The 15563-nt window shown below is 43.9% G+C and overlaps 1 protein-coding gene across 12 annotated transcripts in view; it reads left to right on the top strand.

Annotated features, from left to right (window-relative positions):
* The window catches only part of fat3a (FAT atypical cadherin 3a), a 226858-nt gene that overhangs the window by 65274 nt on the left and 146021 nt on the right, over positions 1 to 15563 (top strand). For all 12 annotated transcript variants that reach the window (XR_005078593.1, XM_037119880.1, XM_037119863.1 and 9 more), the window contains exon 3: positions 3573 to 3896. Coding sequence is in view for 11 of the 12 variants with exons in the window: in XM_037119880.1 (XP_036975775.1) it covers positions 3573 to 3896 (324 nt within the window). In the remaining variant the exon portion in view is untranslated. The remainder of the gene's footprint in view (positions 1 to 3572; positions 3897 to 15563) is intronic.

Raw genomic sequence — 15563 nt, 5'->3', positions numbered from 1 at the left:
GTGAAACAGCTGTTGATTGGCTATTGCTCGTGAGGTTTAACTGTTCAGATAGTGCTGTTGGTGAGACATTGACACTGCAGAGTGCAGAAGTATATAATCATCACTTATTAGTGTACTATATAGTGCTATGAAATGTTGATTTTTCTTTAAGGAAACAGAAGTTCCCTTTAAGAGACTGGTCTTATTTTCTCTCGTTTTTAATTTACTATTTCTCTTTCGAAATGCAAAATATTTTTCATTCAGTTACTCAATTATTCAATGAAATAATCAACAGAACCAAAAAATTATATATGGCTGCAGGCCTAATAAAGACTGACTTCCTCTCAGCATCAGTCACAGGCAGCGATAGTTAATATAATTCACAGGAGAAAAAGGGTTTGGGGTTATAAACTAGTTAATTAAGGAACATATTAGTGTATGAGCAAAGTCCTTTTCTTGTCATACCAGCTAGATTGTCACTGAAAAATATGTTCTTGAAATGTTGGGTACCCTGATTCCATTCTTTATCGTTCAGTGTTCAGTCTTCCTGCAGTATTGCAGCAGCTCTGCTTTGTTTCTGCTCTGTGCTGAGAAGAAGCTGATTGGGTGGTGATGAGGAATACTTTCTCCTGTGCTTCTCCACTGCTTTTATGTCTAGCAGTCGTGTGATGTTTATAGTTAATTCTGCTCTCTTAATTGTAAAGCAGACTTGTAAGCAAGAGTTTAGGCTATTAGGAGCAGTGTTGTAGCATGGTCCATAGTCATTAATTGTAGTTCACTCAGGGGCTAGAGGGCGGCAGCTATTAATGAACAGTAAGGCAGAGGGAATATAGCTTAGGGCAACTCTCAATTAATTACAGCTAATCTTGAACATTGAATTGTCACACTGTTCATGGTCTTGACGCTAGTTCCTGGATTTTAGCACAGTGTGGGAGCATGTGTATTAGAAACACCATTGGAAACTAGAAATACACATAAATGACGTTTGTCACTCAAACTTTACTTCCATGGAGTACAAATATGCAGTATGCAAATTGACTTAAACATATAGCTATTTTTATTTTTATCCATTAATAAATTATTTCTTGTACTCTCATGTACTGCAGCCTATGAGCCACAGCACTACCGGTAAACACATTGACCTCTGGCCTCTTGCCTGGCCCTCTGCTGCTCCTTTGTGTCACTCATCCTCCCAAGCCACTCTTCGCTGCCTGAATGTCTCTGGGGTCATTATGTAGAACGAACAGGTCAGCTCTTTTCTGCTATTGCACCGCCAGCCAGCCTGTTTGCTCTATCTATTATGCACAACAGAGTTTAAAAACATTTAATAGGTTGTAAAGAACTGAAAACGGTCATTTGTGGAATTAGCAGCATTAGGAGGTCATGTTTACTGAAATCAAAAGCTATTTCAATCAAAAACACCTTAACAGGACAAGTTAAACATTAACATAGGACCCCTTCTTTGATATCAACTTCACAATTCTTGCATCCATTGAACTTGTTTCTGCTTGAATTTCTTTGCAGGATGTCAGAATAGCCTCCCAGAACTGCTGATTCGATGTGAACTGCCTCCCACCCTCATAGATCTTTTGCTTGAGGATGCTCCAGAGTTTCTCAATAGGGTTGAGGTCAGGGGAGGATGGGGGCCACACCATGAGTTTTTCTCCTTTTATGCCCATAGCAGCCAATGACAAAGAGGTATTCTTTGGAGCATGAGATGGTGCATTGTCATGCATGAAGATGCTTGTGCTACAGAAGGCATGGCTCTCTTTTTGTATATCATAGCCTGAATTGAGTTGAGTTGTGAGTCATGGCTTGTTGATTGGGTAGCACTTAACAGACTTTGTGGGTATTAGCATACTCTCACAATATTGAATGTATAAAGTCACCGCAGTGACTGTTCAAGGGAATAGTCCTGGGTGAGAACCTGCCAGTCTGTGCGGGTGAAACAGCCCTGCAGGCTCTGGGCTGCCTCACTGGACCACACTTGAACTGTTCTCTGCTTCACTTTATCTTGTCTGTATGTGGGCAGCAGCTGAACAGCAAAATGGTCTAAGATGCCTACTGGTGGTTTCTGTAGGGATCTGTAGGCCTCCTTAATGTTGCCATAACACAAGTCCAGCTGCTTCTCTCCTCTTGTGTAACATGAAACAGCCTGCTCAAACGTGGGCAGCACATAGTCCAGTTTGCAGGTGTTAAAATCCCTCAGGATGATCTATTGTGCACCAGACAAGTTTCTACATTTCAATACAGTGGTAGATTGTCTGAGTCTGAGTTTTTTTACCTGTCATGTTCAAGTCTCTGTCGATGCTCATCTGTCCAAGAAATCCATTTAACTGAAGAATGTTCTGTAAATCTTCAGATAGTAGTGATGGGAACGGCAGTTCTTTTTACTGAATTGAATCTCTAGAATCAGTTCATTAAAATGATTCGTTCAAAAGATTCATTCACCGAATCGTTCAATGCTCTCCAACTCCCTGAACTGATAAGCCGCCAAACGATCCGTCATTCAGTTCATGATTCAGCCCTGAGGTTCACGATCACTTACTGAGGTGCGTTCATGGAATATAGTACACAATCATTCGTGGGAGACGCAGTGCTCTGAGTGGTATACGGCAGTTCCACTCCCAGCCAGCATGATCACGGCTGAGCTCAACTGAACTGAGAAAAGAACAAATTAGTTCATGAAGTGATTCTGTTCACTTCGTTCACTTAAAAGATTTGTTTGTTCGAACGACACATCTGTGACCGACACAACACTATCAGATAGCCAGGTCTCCATAAAACAGAAGATGCATGCATCCCTGTATTCTTTCAGGAATCGGATGCTGGTGTTTATTTATTAATCCTGTTCTGCAATGATCTAACCTTCACGAGGAGAATAGTTGGGAGCGGTAGATTTGTTTTGCGCCTCTATAATTTTCTCTGTATTTCCCCCGCTTGCCTTTCTTCCTCCTCTGCCAACGGAGCTGGTCTCTCTGCTCAAATTGGTGTTGAAGAGCTGCTCCCAGGTGTAGGAGATGGCTTTTCCCCTTTTCCTCATGGCTGTGAACCCACATGAGAAAAAAAAAGCAATTCATTTTGCAGTATGTTTAAGCCTCCTGCTCCATTGTTGTTGCTGTTGTTGTTGATGTTGTTGTTGCTGCGATCCGTAACACTTAGTCAAACAAACGATCAAATTGAACAAACAAAACATACTGCATTCTGACTGTCTCGGTTTCCAGCAGACCAGTGGCCCCAGATGTGAAATGTTTATGACACTTGACATGTGGTGTAAAAATTGCGTACGCACAAAATTGGGCTTGAAATGTGCATATGCCACTTTAAAAGAATAATTTGGGATTCATAGAAAAACATACTTGATGTGGAAATGTGTATATATTTGTATATGTGATATTCTACACATAATGATTCCACTCGAGCTACTTGTAATTGCCTTTGCTGTTGCAGTTTAAAACCAGTCTTGACATTGCTTTTTATATTCCTGCACTAGGTGTGCATTACAGTTCTTTATTCAACTCAACTCTTTACTCTGTTTTTGTTTATTTAGTTATTTATAATTCTCCAAACATTTTGCTCTCTTCCTCCACCAGGAATGATCTACACCACCGATATGTTGGACCGTGAGACCAAGGACTCCTATTGGCTCACAGTGTATGCCAGTGACCGTGGTGTGGTTCCCCAGTTTGCAACTACTGAGGTGTTTATCCAGGTGGAGGATGTTAATGACAATGCCCCACTGACCTCAGAGCCACTTTACCGACCCTCAGTTCCCGAGAACTCTCCGCGTGATGTTTCTGTGATCAAGATCCAGGCCCAGGACCCTGATGCCACACCGCCTCTTACGGCCGATAGGCTCAACTACCGCATCATCAGCGGAAACCCACAGAACTTCTTCACTATCAACACCCGGACTGGTGAGTAGTGATGTGTATGCCTGCAAAAGGCACTACTGATCCTTTGTAAGTCTAAATGATTTCCAGGCAAAGAGATTGAGTGATTACTGAGTGTTGTAGGAGCAAATTAGCTAACATGGTGAAAGTTTAGAGGGAACAGCTGCTTTCAGGCTCCTTCAGTGACTGGGCTAAACACTAGAACCTTGATCAGGTGATTTTTCTCTGATCCCCAGCAAGACAATGTTGATTTAGTCAACAAGCATGATGGGAAAATCTGGTTGATGACTATTATGCCAGTGGTGAGATCAACAAGATCGAAACGTCTTGAAAAGTAACCTTTGAAAGTAAAGCTATAAAATGACATTCAGTATATTATCTCATTTTTATCAACAAATGACAAATATATATTATGAAAGTACAACATGACAAGTAAACGGTTTACTGTTTTAATTCAGTAAACAGTTACACCCCATTTACACTTGCCATCAATTTTCATAGTCCATAGCTTATGCCCATATCGTAACACCTACCATGCACCAAGCAATCCTGCATTCACAACACTAACATGAGCAAACTGCTCTACTACAAGACACAGTCTGCCATCTGCCCAGTACAGTGCATTTAATCTGTGAAGAAAAGACTTCACAGATAAAACCAGACACCATCAAAAGTTAGAATTTGCTACTGAATTTGGTCACACTGACAAGTTGCAGTCAGGCAAGAACCTGGTGAGGACAATGCACACACAAATTAGCCTCCCTGAGATGCCTTCTGACAGAGTGCTAGAAATTCTTTGGCTGTGCAACCAACTAATACATTAGCTGTCTGGGAGGCTGATCTCAGACTATCAACAGTTGAAGAATCCACATGTAGGGGCTGGTGTGGTTACAGGTGGTCTGCTGTTGTGAAGGCAGTTGGATGTGCTGCCAAAGTTTGACAAACGACACTGGAGATACCTTATGGTACAGAAATGAATCATTACGGGCACTGGTTGTGTAGGTTCTAACAGAGAGCATGCCAACTGCATGCCCCCTCACAGGGGGTCGACAATATAAATGGCCCGGTGGCCCGGATGTACTATTAAAACTGTCAGGGCCACCAGAACACTCCAAGCACTGGCCCGGTGGGGCCAGTGAAAAATAGTTAAAAAAAAAAAGTAATTAAAAAAATGCAATAAATCTAATTTCACGTTAATTCCCTGTGGTTTGAAATGATTTTTCTGAAATCGTCTCGGTAGCTATTTACTGCTAATAGTGTCTACTTTCTGTGTGCAGCGAGCACTGTGCCCTGGGACATCAGCACACCACCTGCAAGCAACTGCAGTGTGCACAGCTCGCTCGCTCCTGCGGAACGCGTGCCACTCGCTCACTGCTGCTGATTGAAGGTTGTCAGTAGAGCCGATAAGAACCTTTTTTCGGTACCGTCAGTCTTTGCCCTCAGCGCGCGTCCTGTTGGGACCGATGCGGACGCCAGAGCCCGCACTGGGTCTTGGTGCGGCTACAGTCGAGCGCGCGGTCCGTCTATGTGAACGCGGCCAATCCTCGAGCCACTCCAGCTGCTCGGTGTGCGCCACAGCGGTGGTGCGTGTTTAGACCATAATACATCCATGGTTTGGAGCAGAGAAAAAACAAACGTGTGTAAACACAAAATAGTGCTGAAAAATGAAACAGAGTGAGTAAGTTTTGCATCATTCTCTGGAAGCAGCCTAAAAGTGAATGAATGAGAACAACCGTTCTATCATTGAACTACTGGAAGATAAAAGTAATGACTACATGACTTTCTGTTTGTGTTGAGCCATATTTACCATTTTAACTCTGTTTTTACTTCATTGTTAAAGCACAGTGGAGCTTAAATACAAGTTTGATTTGAAACAGTTATTTATTTATTAATCAAATAAAGTAGCCCAATGATTTTTTTTTTCTTAAATCATGGTATCGAATAAGTATTGAGAATCATGGAAATTTACTGGTATTGGAATCGTAGAAAGTTCCAGCCTTGATATGTTCTTTTTCGCTTTTATGGGGATCGATACCTGACATTGTCCTGCGCCAGTTGGTTAGAATGGTGGGGCCAGTGATCTTCAAAAGCCGGGCCAGTGGCAAATATCCCTTATTGTCTACCCCTGCCTCAAAACTTGTGACTTCTGTAGCATTGTGTTGTGTGAGGAAACACATTTTAGAGTGGCCTTTTATTGTGAACAGTCCAAGGCACCCCATGTAATAATCAGGCTGTTTCATCTGCGTCTTAATATGCCACACTTGTCAGAAGGATAGATTATCTTGGTAAAAGAGAAGTGCTCATCAAGACAGATTTTAAAAAATCTTGTTTAATTTAATATTACTAGTGCATTGCCTAAAGGGAGCATGTATTCCTATAGAAAAGTGGGAGGTTAAGTATTTTTTCATGGATGGCTAAATGAGGCAGTGTTTTAAAGGAGAACTTCGGTCAGTTTAATCATGCAGCTTCATTGCTCAAGGCTGCATGTTTAAATCGAAGTTCTCATTTAGTCTAATGAGACTAAACGAGTCTGAACAACAGTCAGTTAGGATGCACAGAATGGGACTGAATAAAAATTAATATTGTTCAAACTTTGACAGAAGTAAGCCTTATGTGTGCAGAGAAAAAAGTCTTACATCGTTTACTTGTGAAAAATGGGAGCAAAACAAAAGTGTTGTGTATGTATTTTTGAGGGATCTACTCATGATCTGCCTCCTCTGCTCTTGTGAAAAATAAAACAACTAACAAAAAAAACAAAGCAGCTAGAATGACACTAAATTGACACGGAAATTAACTGTTGTTGTCAGACTCATGAATGCAACACTAGCCCCTCTCACACAGAATTATTGCCACAACCGCTGTGTAATTTATACAGAAAACTGGTGCTGCGGCTCCTAAAGAGGCATGACGGTATACGCCATGATGATGATGTCTGTGTGTTTTTAAGGTGTTTCCCAGTTGTCCTCCTGTCAATCTAAAACCAGGGACAGTTTATAATCATATGAATGCTGTTATATTGTGTTGTTATTGAGATCCTGACCCACCAAAACATCCTGGAAAGTGACGTTTTTTGCTCTAAATGACATAATTACATAATCACCATCAGTAAACTGGACGCTGTCTGACACCATCACTCATGGAGAGGGAGGCTGACCATCGTGGTGATATTTTTTTCAACTCAAACACTTGACGAGTTAAAATTTTTTGGTGGTGGCAGACAGTGTTTTGTGAGCAGAAATGTGACGAAGAGTTGGTAGGACAGACAGGAGGACAGACACTTCTCCATGTATATTTGCATACATTTCTCTTTATTTAATTGAGTGAAGAATGGAGGTGTGGGGTGCAGAATTTTACTGGAATGAGGAGGACTTCATTACAGCTATTATTTATACACCTGATTAGAAAACAACACCACAGTTGTTACTTGCAAGTTTTCACATTTTGAAGTTTACAATTATGGCTATGTTGTTTTAAACTAAGGCTTTTATTTTGATGATGTTGGATTGTTTAACATATCTCCTCTCATCTAGTTCCGACACCTCAACAGGTTTTCTGGGATTTGAGATGTTTCATCACACTGTCATTAGGATGAGTGTTGATAACTACACAGTACATACAGTTACCTAATTGAAAGTACTTTGTGCAGCACTAGCGTTGAGGATTTTTTTTTCAAATAGCAACTGTGTAGAATGAAGCAGAGTGAGTGAATAGGAGGATAGGGAGGATGCTGGGAGAATCAGCAAAGCAATGACTTGGAACATTTACACACATATCCCCTCTATATGCTGCTTCATGCTTATCTGTAGATAAGGGTAGGGCTGCTGCTATATTTATCTTGTCTTTAGTCAGGACCCCTTTACTTTGAATTTAATATTACTAGTGCATTGCCTGTAGGGAGCATGTATTCCTATAGACGTACTATATTAATACTATGGACTTAAAATCACAAAATAAAGTATAAATAAGTAGGAAAAAGTTAGATTTTTTACTGTGAAAACCACAAACATGTTTTATGAACCAACTGTATTAGTTATAATACAAAAATAAATTGTTTGCTTAATTTATGCCCAAGTTTTTTAAATTTACCAAGTTATATGTAGCTATTTACTTTAAAATGCAGGCAATGCCTCAGGCTCAGGGCTCCTCAGCTCATCCCTGCCTGTTTCACATTCAGCAGTCTCCTCATTGTTTTGACTCACAACACAAAGAAATGACTACACTACACACTAAACACACTACACTAAACACTACATAACACACTAACTATACACTCCAAACACGCTATATGTCACAAATCTCTCAACTCTCAAAACCTGCCATCTCTGTCACTGCCTGGATCACCGCCGGCGTCCCTCACACAACTTCCCCTGTTCCTCAGCCACCAAACTTACTGCTTGTGGACACTTTCGTGACAAAACACCGTTTTTACCATTTCTTCCTGCACCAGACACAAAGCAAAGGCGACGTCAAAAAAAAGCGTGGCGCACATAATTTACCCTAAATCCCACTTTGGACGTGCCAGTGCGTCTGGTCCATCGACTTGGGAGGTGGGCCGTGTGGGGGTGGGCTAGCAGCTAGCTACACACAATCATCCACAGATTCTGATTCCATTTTGTTGTCCTTGCGTATCCAGATCTCCTCAGACCGGAATAGACTCGATCCGGACTCGTTTAGTCTAATGAGACAAATGAGACTAAACGAGTCCAGACAACAGTCAGTTAAAGAATGCACAGAACGGGACTGAACCACCGGCAAAAACCCGGTCCAGTTCGCACCGCTGGAGGTATAAATCTGCTTGTTTCTTAAGGTATGTCGTGGAAGTGAGCTTTGCAGTGATTGGCTCTGGTGTGCACGTGGCTATAGTGTGCAGTGATTGGCTCTGGTGCACATGTGACTATGGTTGCTATGGTTGACAATGCTAGCAGAATTTGTAAAGCATTTATGAAATAATTTATTAACGGTATCATTGTAGTCCAAACAAATGCAACGTTGCACACCCTTGAACCACGCAGCAGCCATGTTGAAAGATCAGTCTGATCCTGATCTGCAGAGATATTTGAGGCATACATACACAGACAGACCTACACACAGACAGAGATTCCTTGCTTTTATAGAGAGATTCCTCCCACTCGTCTCAAGCAATGACAGACTCCTTTCTCTCCCTTTGTTTCTTTGTGAAACAAATATTCTCTGCTCTGTTTTCTTTTTTTTTATGTATATATGTATTGTCATCCTCATCTTCGCATTCAATACAATTCAATTACAAAAACTTAATTTGTCCCAGGGGGGATGTTCTCTTTCTCTCATCACCCTGCAATTTCCCTTCAACGTCCCCCTTTCTTGTATTGATAGTTATTTTTCAGCTATGCTTTTGTATCTCTCTCACTTGATGGCAGATGTTGAATATTTGATTTTGTCATACTTGACATAATAATTAAATGATTTGGCTAATGTTAGCTGCTTTTTAGTGATGGTTTGTAGGCTGCCATGGTCTTGTACATCATGTAGTGAACAACAAGAGTCCCTATGATGCATGCGTCTGTTTGAGATGCTGAAATAAATGTGTCAATCCGCTGCCTTTAAACAGCCTTTGAACAAACTTTGCAGTGAACCATGGTTATGTTCGAGGTCTGACGCTACAGAGCCCAGCTACTGACTGTGGAAAGTAAATGCGGACGGTGGGCAGAGCAGACTATGAACTACGGGAGCCTATGGGGAGTGGCAGCGGAGGAAGAAAATCAACTTTATTTGTTTAAAAACCACAAACTCAAATTAATCAGTTTTACAGATTTATTGCCCAACCCTATGCGGTATTTCCGCCATTAAACACCACCGGGTCCCTGCCAGAGCTGGACTTTGGTGACATTTATGCAGTGGCGTAAGTATCAGTGGTGCAACCGGTGCAGCTGCACTGGGACCCAGACGCCATCAGGAGCCCATGAAGGAAGGAAAAAAAAAAAAACCATAGCTGGTGGCAGGTCGGTAAGGTAACACTGAGTGGCCGTGATGCCTGTCAGTCATGATGAATTGTGTCTCGTCACCTCTCAGCTGTGTCTGCAGCTGAGCACTGTGGGCTGAGCCGATGCATGTCTCTCTCTCTGGGTTGGTAGAGTTATCATACCATAAAATACTAAATAATAGCCAGGGAGTTTATTTGTTTCAGTCACTTAACAGACCAGGCGTTTATTTGGGACCAGGTGTCAATTTGAGACAGGCGTTAGATTCCTTCCTCTCAGAAATCCAGGATGAAAATGTCACAAACTTTACCAGCTTCTCTGTGAATTCTCTGGCATCCTTCTGGGCAGTAGTTCTATGTCTTCTGCAAGTGAAGTTGTTGTGGTGGATTAAATGATTTAGCCAGCCAGCACTCGCGACAAACTCCTCATCTCTGCTGTCATTCACGGTGGTGTACGTTTGTTTTGCCCTGATCACTTTGCGGGACACTCTCGCATGGCATGCCCGTTTGCTGATAACCCATCCCTGCATGTTTATCTCAAGCTCCTTGCTAACCTTCATCCTACCTCCACCAGGCAGCCTGGCCCTGTTGCTGTTCTCCTCAGACAGACGCTGAAGCTCAGTTTTATTTTTCGCCAATCTCTCACTCTCTTTTCTCAAAGATGGCGCCACTCTTCCTCTTTTTATAGTTATTTTTGTACATTTCTAACTGTTCTTTTTACTTCTTTCTGAAGCTCTCTCTTTGGGCATTATGGTGACCAGACTCGCTTTTTTCGTTCTGGTCCTAATCCTTCTTCTTTCACCGTTTTCCGCCGTGTCCAGGGAGCCTTTACGCAGCCCTATCGTTTACAGTAGGGATCAGCTGTTGGCCCTCAGTAGTGCTGCGGTGCCGCCGCATGAGCTGCGTGATGTCCCCCGCGAGCTGAGGAGGAGGAGATGCGGGTGCCGTTTCGGGGCTGTTCGTCATAGCAGGAGGACACATTACCGACCCGTCCTCCTGTCTGTCATCATGGGGAATATAAGATCTCTCCCCAATAAGATGGACAAGCTAACGGCGCTGACCCGGCATCAGAGGGACTACCACGAGTTCAGCATCATGGTGCTCACTGAGACGTGGCTAACGGAGCTGACCCTGGACACAGATGCTAATCTGGACGGTTTTCAACTGCAGCGGTCAGACAGGACGGCAGAGAGCGGTAAGAGGAAAGGAGGAGGGCTGGCTGTGTTTGTTAATGACAGTTGTCATGGTGTAACTCTGGTAACATCACTGATAAAGAACACGTCTGCAGTAAGGACATTGAACTTTTAGCTGTCAGCATGAGGCCGTACTACCTCCCGAGGGAGTTCACACAGGTGATTATTTGCGCTGTGTACATCCCCCTCTGCTAACTGTGATGCAGCTTGTGACGTCATCCACTCAGTCACAGGCTCACTGCAGACACAGCAGCCACAGGCCCTCTTCCTCATCTCTGGGGACTTTAATCATGCCTCTCTGTCCTCCACTCTGCCCACATTCACACAGTAGGTCACCTGCCACTCCAGAGACAATAAAACACTGGACTTGTTTTATGCCAACAGCAAGGAGGCATACAACTCATCCCCCCTCCCTCCCCTGGGAAGATCTGACCACAACCTGGTGCATCTCCTGCCTGTGTACAAGTCCCTCGTAAACAGGCAACCAGTGGAAACATGCACAGTTAAAGCATGGACTGAGGAGTCTGAGGAGGCTCTGAGAGACTGCTTTGACTCAACTGTGTGGGAAGAACTGTGTGTTTCTCATGGGGAGGACATCAACAGCTTAACAGACTGCATAATGGACTATATAAATTTCTGTGTTGATAACACTGTACCCACCGGGACTGTGCGGTGTTTTTCTAACTGCAAACCATGGATTAATCCTGACATTAAGGCTCTTCTTAAGGAGAAAAAGAGGCCTTTAGGTCAGGAAACGAGGAGGAGCTGAAGGCTGTGCAGAAGGAGCTGAGGAGGAAGATCAGAGAAGGGAAGAACAGCTACAGGAGGAAGATGGAGGGCCAGCTGCAGCAGAGGAACATCAGTGGAGTCTGGAAAAGCCTAAAAACATTCTCAGGGCAGAGGACTCCAGACTCCCAGGCTGCAGGGGATCAGACATGGGTGAACGACATGAACCTGTTTTTCAATGGGTTTGATCAGACACCCACCCCTCCCCCAACCCAGCCATCTCTGCTGCCCCCCACCACCTCTTCCATCCCCCCTGTCTGCTGCCCCATTCTTACCTCTACCTCCCTTTCCACGGCTTTCATGTCACGGACTCCCCCCTGACATTCACCCTCCCCCCTACAGCAAACACTCAGTCTGTCTGTCCCTCTCATCTCTCCAGGTGAGAAATGTGTTGAGGAAGATGAAGGTGAAGAAGGCTACAGGTCCAGATAGGATCATCTCCAGCCTCCTCAAGTCCTGTGCAGACCAGCTGTGCAGGATTGTGGAATATATATTCAACCTGAGCCTGAAGCTGGGAAAAGTGCCACTGCTGTGGAAAACCTCCTGCATGGTACCTGTACCAAAGATCCCTCACCCAAAAGACTTTAACAGCTACAGACCAGTTGCTCTCACTTCACACCTGATGAAGACCCTGGAGCAGCTGGTCCTCATCCATCTCTGCCCTCTGGTGGGTCCTTTTATGGCCCCACTCCAGTTTGCTTATCAACCTGGCATCGGAGTGGACAAAGCCATCAATTTATGTAGTGACATATTATACTGTGTCAGGCCATTTGTCAAGTTATTTTTAGTACAGATGGAGATTGCACAGGCAGTCAATAAAATGTGAGACTTATGATTTTCATTATTCCGGCCAATGTAATCTGGTCGGTGGTTGTGGTCTAATGCAGTGAAAAGGCACCTTGCTTCATAGACAGGAGGAGAGAAGGAAAACCTGGGTCTTTTATAGAGTCAGTGAAGTAATGGTTCTGCATCAGTGAGAATGTTTTTGTAGACACTAAGCTGATTCATATACTGTACCAGAAGAGTATGTTTGTGGTGACCATTAAGTCCCTTCTTACATGGAATACTTCAGGACAGGCTGGCTGTTCCACTTCCACAGCTTATGCCCATGAATGCGAAATTAGAAAAGAAAGAAAACACAGGATTCACTTTAGTCCATAAAATCAGATAAACATGTTTTCGGGGCACCGCTTAGCTCGGTTGGTAGCGCGCGACCCATGTACCGAGGCTCTGCAGTAGACCCGGATTCGACTCCCGGCCCGGGTCCCTTTGCTGCGTGTCACTCCCCCTCTCTTACCCTGTTTCCTGTCACACTCTACAGCTATCCTGTCAATAAAGCCAGAAAAGGCCAAAAAAATATTAAATAAATAAATAAACAAACATGTTTTCATTTCAAATTTGTACACGTAAACGTATTTAAATTCCTTTTGCACTCACTATGTGATGGTGCAGTAATACACAGTAGCAAATATGTACTATAAGGAAATACAATATATAAAGGCATCTGTTCATTTTGATTCCCATCAACAATTTCCAAAGGCAACATCTACTCTTCACTGGGTCCCCAGCACAACTGATATGTGCAGGTCAGTATTGAAAGAGTTAGGTGATTTGTAGCAGGACAATTAGCAATAAGTGTTATTTGTCTAATCTAATCTGATGTCAATATAAGCAGCAGCTCACTGTTTATATGGGTCCGGCAGCCAGATGAAATTCATATTTAGAAGTTTTTCTGCCAGGTAAATCCAAAGTCAGATCTCGAGCTCAAACTCAAATTTCTTTGTAGGCTACATTCTAGCTCTTTGTGATCCTCTGTAAAGTCTGAGACCCCCCATTTTCCCCTTATATTTAATTCAAAGACTAACCTGACCAGTGTAAACTCTGTGTTCTGTGATTAATTTGTGTAGAGAACAAAATTGATAACATTTGGAATGTCAGCTCACCCACTCGGTAATGGTTGCACTTCCCCTTTTCTGGAATTTGACCTCTCGATTTACCGGTCAATCTACGTTCCTACCCTCACCTATGGTCATGAACTTTGGGTCATGACCGAAAGAATAAGATCCTGGATACAAGCAGCTGAAATGAGCAGGGTGGCGGGGCGCTCCCTTAGAGATAGGGTGAGGAGCTCTGTCATCCGGGAGGAGCTTGGAGTAGAGCCGCTGCTCCTCCACATCGAGAGGTTGAGGTGGCTCGGGCATCTGTTTCGGGTGCACCCCGGGACGCCTCCCTCGGGAGGTGTTCCTGACATGTCCCACCAGGAGGAGACCCCGAGGGAGACCCAGGACACGCTGGAGTGACTATGTCACCCAGCTGGCCTGGGAACGCCTTGGGATCTTCCCGGAAGAGGTGGAGGAAGTGACCGGGGAGAGGGAAGTCTGGGTGTCCCTGCTCAGGCAGCTGCCCCCGCGACCCGGTTGGATAAGCGGATAAAAATGGATGGATGGATGGATGGACAGTGGAGTGGCATCACATCCTGTACCCGTCTGGTCGTCCCTATAATAACATTTCTTGATGGGTAGCTGGACCATCCTTGCCAAGCTGCTGCTGAAGGCGATTCATGCAGGCTGGTCAAGCAGGTCATCTTCAACGCACCTGCTCTGGACCAGGGAAGGAGGGCACATCATTGTCTTTCTCCTCATCTGACTCAGGGTTTTCAGGGTCTTCATCTGTTTCATCATCATGGTTATCAATGTCAGCGACAGATTCGTCAAGCCCTACAATGTGTAGAGCGTCAATCGCACTCTGTAAACCACCAGCAGCGCTGTGTGACTGTGTGTGTGTGCCTCAAATATCTCTGCAGATCAGGATCAGACTGACCTGAGATTTTCAATATGGCTGCTGCTTGGTTTAAGGTTGTGCAACGTTAGATTTGTTTGGACTACAGTGATACTGTTAATAAATTGTTTCTTAAATGCGTTACCACTTCTGCTAGCATTGTCAACCATAGTCACCATAGTCACCATAGTCACCATAGTCACGTGCGCACCAGAGCCAATAACTGCACACCACAGCCACGTGCGCAACAGAGCAGATCACTGCAGAGCTCATCCCCGCGACATACCTTAAGAAACAACCAGATTTATACCTGCAACAGCGCGAGCTGGACCGGGATTTTGCCGGTGGTTCGGTCCCGTTGTGTGCCTTTAAACTGGCTATTGTGGATTAATGAGACTAAAGGACTGAGTCTTTTTGAGTATGAGGAGATCCAAATACACGAGGACAACAAAGTGGATTGGAATCTGTGGATGTTCGTGTGTAGGTAGCTGCTAGCCCAACCCCACGCCCCACCTCCTGACTTGGCGTATGCGCCAGCACGTCCAAAACCGGATTTACGATAAATAATGTCAGCCATGCTTTTTTGCGAACATTGCCGTCACATTTGCTTTGTGTCTGGTGCAGGAAGAAACTGTACAAACGGGTTTTTGTCACAAAAGTGTCTGCAAGCAGCAAGTGTTTACATGCAAGAAAAACACGTTCCTATTGGTGGAAAAAGGCACCACACCAACCAATCACAAAATTGTATGGCAAACCACGTGATTCGGTTGCTGAGGAACAGGGGGAGTTGTGGGAGGGACAGAGACGGAAGAGTAAGAGCAGCAGTAACGGAGTTACAAACAGCGATGACAGAGATTGCAAGTTTTGAGAATTGAGAGATTTGTGACATTTAGTGTACAAGTAAATTCACATCAAGTGCAGCTGGAGACTGCTAACACAGAGACAAGAGAGACAACTAGAAAAGACAAGTTCTGAAGA

The sequence above is a fragment of the Acanthopagrus latus genome, chromosome 2, assembly GCF_904848185.1.
Source record: "Acanthopagrus latus isolate v.2019 chromosome 2, fAcaLat1.1, whole genome shotgun sequence".
Lineage (NCBI taxonomy): Eukaryota > Metazoa > Chordata > Actinopteri > Spariformes > Sparidae > Acanthopagrus > Acanthopagrus latus.
This window is presented reverse-complemented; position numbering and strand designations above follow the sequence as displayed.